Source organism: Rhinopithecus roxellana, chromosome 14 (assembly GCF_007565055.1).
Source record: "Rhinopithecus roxellana isolate Shanxi Qingling chromosome 14, ASM756505v1, whole genome shotgun sequence".
NCBI classification, from domain to species: Eukaryota; Metazoa; Chordata; class Mammalia; order Primates; family Cercopithecidae; genus Rhinopithecus; species Rhinopithecus roxellana.
This window is the reverse complement of record NC_044562.1, coordinates 8,495,800-8,507,554: the sequence shown is the minus strand read 5'-3', so window position 1 is coordinate 8,507,554 and position 11,755 is coordinate 8,495,800. Positions and strand designations below refer to the sequence as shown.

The window sequence follows — 11,755 nt, the reverse complement described above, 5'->3', positions numbered from 1 at the left end:
AATCCCCTAAATGCAGCTTCTGACAGCTTCTAGCTGCAAGTTCTTGGGCTCCTCCTTGGTGATTTCTTCTTAAGATAATTTGAGTTACCACAAATCAGCATTTGAAGAAATGCAGCAGATAAGTTGAAAATTCAAGTGCTGAGGGATGTAAAGGCCAAAACAATCCTATAGAAAGCCTAGAGGCAGATGACAGTCTTTCGTCAAAGATTTCACTGCTGTAGATTTCTGAGAGTGTTGTGTAGCCCTCCTTTTCATCCTGTAGCCCTCCTTTTCATCCTGCGTTTGCCACTTTGAACAGTCACTTTCCCACTTGGAACTTACTTGTGGCTCTGCTGACAAAACAGGAAGTGATTTGAATACAGTCTGTTTTTATGACCTTTCAACATCAGGAGTTTGAAAAGTTTTAGCCGTGTAGTTACAGCCTTGCTTTAGTACTTTCATTTCTTATAAAACCGTGTAGGGGTTAAAGTATCAGTGTAAAGTGCTGTTCAAATATTGAGTCAGTAATGACCTCTGCACACCAGCCTTTGGTGCATGTTAAATTCAAAACAAGCTTAGCGTTTTTTTTTTTTTTTTTTTTTTTTTTTTTTGGATAGAAACTGGTGGGGGTGGGGAAAGACTGAGGGAACTGGGAAGAGAAGGAGGGGAAGTTAAACCTTGCTTCCCACTCTGTCTTTCTCAGAAAACCAAACATGGCATCTTCCATGAGGAGCTTGTTTTCTGACCACGGGAGATATGTTGAATCTTTCCGGAGGTTTCTCAGCCATTCCACGGAACACCAGTGCATGCAGGAATTCATGGACAAGAAGCTGCCAGGCATAATAACAAGGTAACAAAAGGGACGTTGTTGTCAAAGGGACAAGCCTGAGACTAGCTGTGCGTCAGTGATAGATGGGTCTAGCTCAGCCTCGCAGGCTGGGCACGGGGATAAGGGCGAGTTACTGATAGCAACTCCCCCTCGTCCCCCTCCTCGCTGCCCTGCCCTGCCTTTCTCCTGCGGTGCTTTGGTTCCACGTTTGCTTTAAACACTCAAAGGCTCCCATTTGTGCTGTATTTCCAGCTGCATAGAGATAAGCGTTAACCATTTGAAGGCACAAATCCATGTTCATTTGGAAAAAGATAAGATGCTAATCTTCAAATTCAGACTTTTCAGCCCTCCTCCAAATTTTACATCCCCAAAAAGGCCCAAAGGGCGTCTGGTATGCTTTTCATTAGAATCAAATATAAATAATTGCCAAAGTACGATTTGCCCTGAGGACTGAGTCCCTCAGTTCTCATAATATCCATTTAAATTCATTTTCCTTATCCATTGTTATAGTTATCACTCTCTTCCCCAAAATTGTCTTTTTCTTTCAACTTAATATTAGCAATATGTTCCTTAAAAGAAGAACCATTTTCCCATTATCAGTGAAACTCACTGGTTGCTATCCTTCTTGCAGAGTTCTTTTTTGGGGTGATTAATGTGTTCAATTTGTGCCAGAGCTGATAAGCATTATGAGAGTAACAGATTCCACATGCTAAAGATAATCAAATCACCTATCTGGGGGTGATTTGCTGTAACTCACTCTGCTTCAGGAAATAATAATGGAAAACTGGGAAGAAATGACTATGGATCCAATTTGCAAACAGCAAAGGAAAGTGGTATTTTATCTTTTGCTGAATTTCTCTATTGTAGGCCTGAAATTCTTTCACCAGGGCAGTACCTATGTCTGACCAGAGCAGGCATTATTAGATGTATATAAAATTTTATTTCCCTTTCTATTTAACATGATGCAGATTTTAAATGTTAGCTTTCAAAAAATAGGATATTACATATTAAAAATTAATATATAATAGGATAAGGATGCCAAACATCAAAGCAGATGGCAAACACAGATAACTTCTTATCTAGGAACTAATTATAGTTAACCTCTTTGTGTTTCTTTGCTCACTTCTAAAGTTAAAGGTAATGAATTAATTTCTCAATTCTTTTCCAGTACCAAAAGTATTGCTCATGTCTGTAGCTTACCGGATCCTTGGTTTTCTTCAGCCACACACAGTTTGGTTTGAAGAGGTGCTGTGGATGGAGATAACGTAATAAATGATGAATGACCCTTTCCTTATCTTCAAAGTTTAAATCTAACTGGAAATATTATAAAATCTGTGAAAGACTGAAGAATTTTTAAGGGCACACTGTTCGTCTTTTAACAATAGTATATAGTTAGGAATGATCAGACTCAGTGTCATTTATTTAAAAAGTAATTTTTTCCTGAAGGTAGTGTTTGAAATAAGATTTAGCTGAAGAACCTTTAAAATTGTTGCTTAAAGTTGTCTATGAGTGATGAAGTACCAAAACGTGATTAGGATACGCTTTGTGTATGTTAGGGCAGGGTTTGTTGAGTTGGTGGCTCACTGTGCTAATTGAGTGTGGAGCGAGCATATTAAATTTTTATTAAAGCAAGACATGCTCATATTTTAAAACATCAAATGGTTCTAAAAACAATCAAATGGTTCTAAAGTGGGTGAGACCTATAACAAATCCCACCCACTCCATTCTTGATTCTCACTCTCCAGAAGCAACCACTTTCAGCACTTTGAAATCTTTTAGTTATTTATGGAATTTTCTTTCATAATTCAAAATAACATGTTATTTTTCTATTTCTTCATTTTGCTGTATTAAAATAGCTAATTAGCATGCGTATTTCCCACCCTTTCATGTCACTATATTTAGTCAAAATTTTGGTTAAATAATTTGAGTGTTCATGTTATTTTGCCTATGTATATATTATTAATAATTGAGCAATATATTAGACTATACTTACATTTCCTTTTATGTACAACTTTTTGTTTTCCCTAGAGTTGACTATTGCCTTAATTTTGGTTTCTTTTCTTAGTTCTCTATGTACCTATTACTACTTTGATTCCGAAGCAGATATACTAATCTCGTCTCAATATATGCAAACATATCAAGGAATCTGTTTATTTTACCCCAAAGGAACAACTTTTCTGAAGCCCTCTGTTCTTTTTTTCAGTTTAGGAAGATCTGCTTTGGCCTGCTATACAACTATTAAGGAGGGAGTTTATTTCACTTTCTGAGAATCATTTTCTTTCTGAAGTATTTGATTCCCTGATTCTGTGTCTCATGCCTTTCTTTTGTTTCCTCAGTCCTTTGTTTCCTGAACTAATGCTTTAAAAGCTTTAAGAGTGAATGAGAGGTAAACTTTTTGAGACTTTGTATGTTTAAAAATCCCTTGGTTCTATGTTCATCATTAGACAGTTTGACTGGATATAGAACTGTATACTGAAAATGGTTTTGTATCATAGATCTAAAGGTAATTTTACATTGTCTTTTAGATACCAGAATTGCTGTTAACAAATAAAATACTGGCCAGGTGTGTTGGTTCGTGCCTGTAATCTCAGCACTTTGGGAGGCTGAGGCGGGAGGATTACTTGAGCCCAGGAGTTTGAGACAAGCCTGGGCAACACAGCAAGATCCCATCTCTACAGAAAAAGTAAAAAAAATTAGCTGAACAAGGTGGCGTGCACCCGTAGCACTGGCTACTCCAGAGGCTGAAGTGGGAAGATTGCTTAAGTCTGGGAGATCAAGGCTTCAGTGAGACATGATTGCAACACTGCACTCAGTCTAGATGACAGAGTGAGACCCTGTCTCACACAAGAGAAAAAAAGTACAGACATGCTACTCAAAATTCTCATCCTTGGCTTGTGGAATAACTTTTACATTATGTGTTTTGTTTTCCCTATTTTGAACTTTTTAGAATCTTCTTATCTCTAATACTCTGAAATTTTAAAATAGTGAGTTGTGAAATGATTCCTTTTCACCCATTTTGTGGGTACTCCCTGGGCTATTTCAATTGAGATTCAGACCCTTCAGTTATGAGGAACTTTGGTAATCATTCTTCCCCTCTGTTTTCTTTTTCTGAAACTTTTACTCATCAAATACCTCCTGGATTGATTACCTAATTTTCTTGTATTTCCAGTTTGATACGACTTTCTCTTTCAGCCCATCTATTAATTTTTTCTATTATATTTTTAATTTCTAAGAATGTTTTCTATAGCATTATTTTCATCATTCTCAGATGTAATACCTTCTTATTCATTACAAAATGTTCCTCTGCTCTCTTTGTTTCTTTCAGTCTCTGTTTCTTATGTTCGACAGCTCCCTAACCGCCTAGTGAGCCTTGGTTTTCTGTTCAATCAAATAATGACACACGAAAAGGTAGTCAGATCCTCTTTGTGTAAGTCAGGGCAGGGTTTGTTGAGTGAGTAGCTCACTGAATAATTGAGTGTGGCCTCAGCTCTTTCCTATGTGATCCTCAGATATAAAATCATGTTAACTTTATTACTGAAATGATTTGTTTCCCTATGGAGGAATTCTTCAATTCCCTATTTGGGGGTAGATGGTGGGGCAGGGCTAGAGGGCAGGAAAAATTATAGTATATAACTAGTAATTATAGTATATAAATTATATATATAAATAGTAAAATGTATATATTATATATATGGTATATAAATTATAGTATATAAATAGTAAACTTGGTTATTGGTGTTGCATATAAAACTTTTAAATCCTTGGCTAGAAAATAGTAAGTTTTCAACAATTATTAGATGTCATTATAATATGTGAAATGGGATGAATAATAATATCTAACTCATAGAGGAATTTTAAGGATTCAAAGAGGTAATTCACATAAGTCACTTACATGTGCCTAGAATCATAATAATTTCTAATATATGTGGAGTGCTTGTCATGTGCAGTTACATTTCTAAGAGCTTTAAATGAATTAAATAATTGAATCCTCACAATTTCTCCATGAATTAGAAACAGTTACTAATAATCCTACAAGAGAGGTGATATTATTATCTTATTTCACAGAGATGTCAAATAACTTGCTCAAGGTAACATATCAGTAACCTGGGATTTCAACTTGGGTCCTCTGCTTCATAGCCTCCCTATGCTGTCATAGATGTAAGCATTTTAAAGAATGAACAAAAGGTTAAGATAGAAATGGATGTGTTAGGATGCAGGATTATGAACTGGAGGATAATTAGAACTGAAAAAGGCAACTCGTTTATAGGTGTTCTTGACCCTAGACTTTGCAAGATTCCTTTAGAACCTTACTTCAACCTTTGTTCCCATCCTGTGACTGTGCAAGCTTTTGCAATGAAGACAAAACACAGGTTTGTTTACCATCCCATGGTCCAAAGAAACAAACACCATCCTTTTCCCTTCATGGTTCCCCTGTAGCAGTCATCTCTTTTCCTTCTCTCTTTCATCCTTTTTCAACAGACTCCAGATCTGCTTCCTCATTTTTGAGCTCACTTTTAATCCCATTGCCATCTGACTGCAGTCCTCAGTCTTCTTTTAAAACTGCTATTATTAAAGACACTCGTATTGCCAAAGTCGATATAGATTTTTCCTTTTTTAAGTAGTACACTCTGCTGCTTTTGCCACGACTAAGGGCTTTCTCTGCCTCCAGTTACTCTAGTACTTCTCTGTGCTTTCTTTACTTCTCTGTCTTCTTTGTATATTCTTCACAATCCAGTTATCTTTAGAAGTTGGTATTGGATCACCATCCACTACTACTCTAACTCTGCAATATCTTTGGTTGATGGAATCTACTCTTCTAGCACTGACCATTACTTTATGATGATGATTCTCCAGAATACATCACTGACCCTGATTTCTCTTCTCCCAGCTTAAATCTTGCAAATTCAAATGTTTGCCGAATTCTTATTTATTTTTTTAAAAAGCCCTGACAAAAACATAAGCTTGCTACCAAACTATATTTCTCAGCTTCCTTTTTGGCATCACCCTTTTCCCAGTCATCTAAGCCTGAAACAGGGAAGTCATTGCGCACTCATGTTTTCTTTTCTGACGTCTTCACATCAATCTAACAGCAAGTCCTACTGGCTTATTTCCCAATCTGTCTACTGCATTCTATTTCTAGTTCCTGAATTATAATTCAGGGCTTTATTATCTCACATTTCATTTTGAGAGCAAAGTGATATCTGTTTTTTTAATGCCTAGGATAGAATACACATAATACATGTTTAATAAACACTTGTTCATTAAAAGGAAGGTAAAAAAAAGGGGTGGGGGAGGAAAGAAGGCAGACATTATAGATAGTGGGAACCACCTGAGCCTTTCCCCTATCTGCGATGGGTGGCTTATTTTATTACCAGACTCGAAACTCCACTTTTTCTATTCTTGTTCTCCAAACAATATTCAAACAAATGGCATTTTCTACCTCTGAGATGTACATACTGCCATTTCCAAGTCTCCCAGCTCAAGATTGTTAATGAATAAAACCTGTATTTTGAAATATACTCTAAAGATGGCAATATAACTGGTATAATTGGGAACTTTCATGTTGGCCTAGTTTTTGTTCATTGTATTTTTAGTCTGTTCTCTTCAACTAGACTAGATAATCAGATTTCACAAAGCACCTAACACATTTTTCTAAAACTACATAATTTTTTTTCTTTCAGGATTGGAGACACAAAATCAGAAATTAAGATTCTAAGCATAGGCGGAGGTGCAGGTATGAATAATATATTTTTAAAGTTAATATTTCACTTCAAACATTATGCTGTGTTATGACAATATTGTTCATTTTTTAAGGAAGATTTCTTTTTCTTTTTCTTTTTTTTTTTTTTTTTTGCTGTTGGAAGAGATCAGCTTATTAAACCTAGCAATATTACTTCAACTAACATTAATTCCCCCAGAGATTTACAAGGTATAGGACACTAGCCTTCATTACTACCTCTATTGTGAATAAGGGATGTGACTTATTCTTTTGATAAATGAAAGATCAAGTAGGATAATTTTAATCCAAAATGATTAAACTACTCACAGAAAAGGAAAATCTCATAAGAAGCTTCTTAAGCTTATGCCACTTAAAGCCTTGTTCATGGACTGGTTACTGCTTTTCAAACTGTTATTTGTCCATGTGAAGATTAGAAATATGCACTGGAATATAAACTGATGCATAGCTTTTTTCATTGAGAAAGTCTCACCATGGGGAAAAATTGTGCTCAACAACAGAGTTAATTTACACTCTTGTGGACGCATTCTGTGACTGGCATGGGCCTAATCTGTTCCTTTCCTCTTAGTTCCAAAACTGAATGTTTAGAATTATCTCTAACATTCCGAACACTCCTAAGCACCAGCACCCCAGTTTTTTTTTTTTTTTTTTTTTTTTTTTTTTTTTTTTTTTTGACGGAGTCTTAGTCTGTCGTCCAGGCTGGAGTGTGCAGTGGTGCAATCTTGGCTCACTGCAGCCTCCACCTCCCGGGTTCAAGCAATTGTCCTGTCTCAGCATCCTGAGTAGCTGGGATTACAGGCGCCAACCACCGCACCTGGCTAAATTTTGCATTTTTAATAGAGACGGGGGTTTCACCATCTTGGCCAGGCTGGTCTTGAACTCCTGACCTCATAATCCACTCACCTTGGCTTCCCAAAGTACTGGGATTATAGGCGTGAGCCACCACACCCAGCCCTAAGCACCCTTTTACAGGCATTTTATAGTCTCATTACTTTTAGATCCAGCGTTTTCATTCTAGGGGAAAATTGAAAGTCTGGAAAGGTAGATGAACACAGGTAACTCGGCCTCCAATGAACTGTATGATCTTGGTTGAAACATCAGTAAAATGAGAAAAATGAATTTTATCTCATAAGGTTGTAGTGAGAGTGATATAGGTAGCATTTACGAAGTGCTTAGGACATCTTATTGCTCCTGGAGGGTGAAGGCTATTCTCTTCTGCAAAAGTGAAATAAGTTTCATCTCAAGACTTTTCCTCATATCAACTCCTGAACAGTGTTTGCTTCATTTTTAAGTTGCTACTCATCTGGAAGTTTGGGTTAATGCATTAATGTATAAAATATGTAGATATATTATTGATATATTTATCTTTAATTATTTTATTTTGCCTGAGTGATAGTTCAATAATGGTTACAATTTGATATCAAGCGGACCCTATTGTCACTTGTAACTTAATGCCAAGTGGTAATCCCTTGAACCTCTTAAGTATAAGTGTTCTAGTGCCCCATGAATGAGTTCAATTGTGGCTCATATTAACACAAAGATAACTAAGAGCTCTCTAATGAAATGAGATCACTGATTTTTTGTTTTTTTGTTTGTTTGTTTTTTGAGATGAAGTCTCATTCTCTTGCCCAGGCTAGAGTGCAGTGACACGATCTTGGCTCACTGCAACCTCTGACTCCCAGGTTCAAGCAATTCTCCCTGCCTCAGCCTCCCAAGTAGCTGGGATTATAGGAGCCCACCACCACACCAGGCTAATTTTTGTATTTTTTAGTAGAGATGGGGTTTCGCCATGTTGGCCAAGCTGGTCTCGAACTCCTGACCTTGAGTGATTTGCCTGCCTCGGCCTCCCAAAGTGCTGAGATTACAGGCATAAGCCACCATGCCTGACAGAGATCGCTGATTTGTAATGTCATTATTTGTTAATTTTTCTTGAAATACACTGTGATATAGTGTAATAAGAACTAATCCTTCAAATCATTTTACTTTATTATCATCTTTCACCAAGAAAATAGAAACCAACAAAGACAGACAATGAAGGGGATTGTCATGAACAATACCATGAAGGGTATTTAAGCTAAAATACTTTGCTATTGGTTACAGGTACTTTAAGTCCCCAAAATTATAATACTTACAAATTGTCTAAAGAATGTCTTATTAATTCATTTAACCAAGACAGTTATTTCCTGTGTGTTTTGGATACGAGTTTCAGGCAACCAACAGGCAATGAGACTATCATTTGATAGTGTCACTTGTGCTTGGACAAGAAGAGAAGGCCTACAAGAAAAAGTAATTAAAAACAATCTCTATCATGGCCAAGTTAATTGACCTTTTAATATAAAGTTAATTGAATTTCTAATGCAAATTTATCCAGATGCTTATAAGCTATCTAGAGAAAGGAACATTTGGCCTGCACGGTGAGTCCTTACATAAAGGTGCGCATAGAAGCTGATACAGAGAACTTAACAAAATAACGGGAGCAACTCTTGGAGTTCTTCTGACTGAGCCCTAATAATGTATTAATAACAAGCTCCGCCTTGGGGAGAATGTGGGTGCCCTTTAAGGTCATTTTTCATAAGAAATCAATCAGAAATGTAAGAAAAACTCCAAGAAAAATTCAAGTTATATATACTTAGTTTTCACTACCCAACTAAGTTATATGAAATCAAAACAATGCATTTAAAATCCCTAGGTCTAGGTGTCTGTTGCTTGAAAAACCAGTGTTTTGAGGAGAGAGGACACTCTACTTTAGTTAGTTTGAGTGCTCATGTAGCAACTGAGAGATGGTTACCTAATCACCTATTATTGGCCTGACTGCAGAACAATGCATTACTATACAGCAAGGAACTTTCTATCCTTGCCTTAGAGAAATGGTCTCCCCACATATTCTGTGATCTACAGGGTGCCTGAAAGTTTTGTATTGTCCCATGGCTTGAGTATCCTTCCAAATCATTCATTAAACTCCAGTCCCTAGCAAATGAAGCCGTTGATCCTGTTCAGTCCTTTGTGCTCAGCTCCTGTAATGCATCTCAGAGGGTCCCATTTCTGTCTTAGTTTACAGGTTTTACTGCCTCAGTTTTCTTTCCTTGTTTGCACAGATAGGTAGGCACATGGCTTTGATGCAAATATTCTCTAAGCATTCATAATGGTGCTACCACTTCTCCCGCTGTGCTTCAAAAACACACAAAAGCAAACCAGCTAAAAGCCTTCCTAGATGAAATTGCTACTTTTATACCACTTAATTATCATGTTTTGAGGTGGGGGGGTCTATTTGATTTTTTTCAGAAACATGAGCAGGGAGGGGATGCACATATGCCCTATCGATTAGATTCTCCTCTTGAATCTGGTGTTTGTGTGGAAAGAGTTTTCATAGTTTAAGAGAGAATGTAAGGTTTTTGCAAAAGGTGCTTGTCACTTCAGTTTAGAAGCCAAGCAATTATTAGGGTTCTGAGAAATTCAAAAGAAAGGAAATAGATGACAAACTCTTTGAGTCATCTTCCATATCAATAAAGTATAACTGATAAATAACACTGTTATCCATAGATTTTGCATTCTAATGTTAGGAAAATGTATGAAATAAATATTATATGAACCCAATAGGAATAAAGAGAGGAAAACAAACCATGAACAGAAAAACAGACCACGTAACTTTTACAGAGAACAAACTGGGAAGTGTAAAGTTACGCGTGTATGTTCATGTATATGAGCTTGTGTGCTTTAATGAGACACAATGAGTGGCCAGAATTGCTTTATTCAGGGTCTTGAAGTATTCTTGTTGTTATTTTCTGCAATTGTTTTTAGGTTTTGAGAGTAATGCATATATTCTAAATCTCATAGAACATACTTTTGGATCCATCAGCATTGGTGCTTTCATAAATTAAACCACTCAATGGATGTTCAGTATATTCAACTTCTAATGAGTGTTGCCTTCATGCTAGATGGTACATGGGAAAAAAGAAACCCATATTCTTTTTGGTAAGAGAGAATGCTATTAATTTACAGTGCATATATTTATACCTGAAAAAATGTTCCAGAAAGCAGTCATGGCTAATGTGTTCTCCTTGCTCTGGGCTCTGCTTAAAGGATAATCATTTTATCTTTCCCACTGTTTGGTTCTTATGTTCAAATGCCAGAAAGTTTTTTAAGAGTTAGAAAGAACTACAACTCAAATAATCACATTTAATCCAGTTTCCTACTTCTATTTTCATTAACCTATTGTATACTAACTCAACCACTGTATCATTGCTATACCAATAATTGTGTATACATTTATAATTTTTTAATCCACTCAAGCAACTCACATATGAAATACAGGTGTTATCAACCCTCATAATATTTTTTGTCATAATTTTTCTGACATATGTTGAGAGCAGTTTGATGGTTCTCTTGTTCTGCAGCATATAGACACCAGCATTTCTACAGAGGTTAAAACCTAAAATAAACTTAAGAGACCATCAACACTCTCACTTCACAAATAAGAAACCTGGGGACAAAGAAGGCAGAACAAAACTCAGATCTCTTGACTTTAGTCCAGTCCAACAAATTGCACTAAACAGATTTAATAATTAATTCTTAACTTGCTAAGGGAGAAAATGTCTGAGACAGCTCTCTATCAATTTAGAGGTTTATTTGACCAAGATTGAGGATGCAACTGAGAAAAAGAGACACAGATTGCAGTAGCATCTGTGATCTGTGCTTTTTCCAAAGAGGTGTTTGAGGGCTTCAATATTTAAAGGGGGAAGAGAAGCAGGAGAGAGGAGGAAAGAAAGTAATAGGGAGGGTAGGTAGTGAGGTAAGTGGTCACTTTCTTGTGAGGGTTTGATCCCTCACAAGAATCTCACTGAATCCACATGTTATATGTAAAAGGAGGGGGGCCACCTGGAGAAACAGTGGCCTTCTATCATTGCACCTATCTGTTTACATACGAAAGGGAAGGCAGATTTTGTGTGACCCAGTTCTCAAGTGTAACTCTTCCTTTTAATATAGTGAGTTGGGAGTCTCAAGATTTTATTTTCCTTTCACAAGAGAAATTAGGTACTTAGCAATGACTAGCTATTTGACAATCTAACCTTATCAGATTATTAATCTTGTCTCCTTTCATAAATGACATGCTAAGGTAACACAGAAGCTTAATACTTTATGCTGATTGGACAGCAATAGAATGAATGTAATTCAAGTAGGAACTGGAAGATCCAGTGTGTCAGGTTTAGAAA

The 11,755-nt window shown here is 36.5% G+C and overlaps 1 protein-coding gene across 4 annotated transcripts in view; it reads left to right on the top strand.

The window, feature by feature from the left end:
* Positions 1 to 474: 474 nt before the first annotated feature.
* Positions 475 to 11,755, top strand: part of HNMT (histamine N-methyltransferase) — a 51,666-nt gene continuing 40,385 nt past the window's right edge. Inside the window, exons 1-2 of one of the 4 annotated variants that reach the window (XM_010375744.2) lie at positions 475 to 829; positions 6,490 to 6,542. In XM_010375744.2, coding sequence (XP_010374046.2) covers positions 693 to 829; positions 6,490 to 6,542 — 190 coding nt within the window. In that variant the 5' untranslated portion in view covers positions 475 to 692. Of the gene's footprint in view, positions 830 to 3,333; positions 3,666 to 6,489; positions 6,543 to 11,755 lie in introns of those variants that run through there. The other 3 variants (XM_030916886.1, XM_010375745.2, XM_030916887.1) reach the window with 3 other exon arrangements.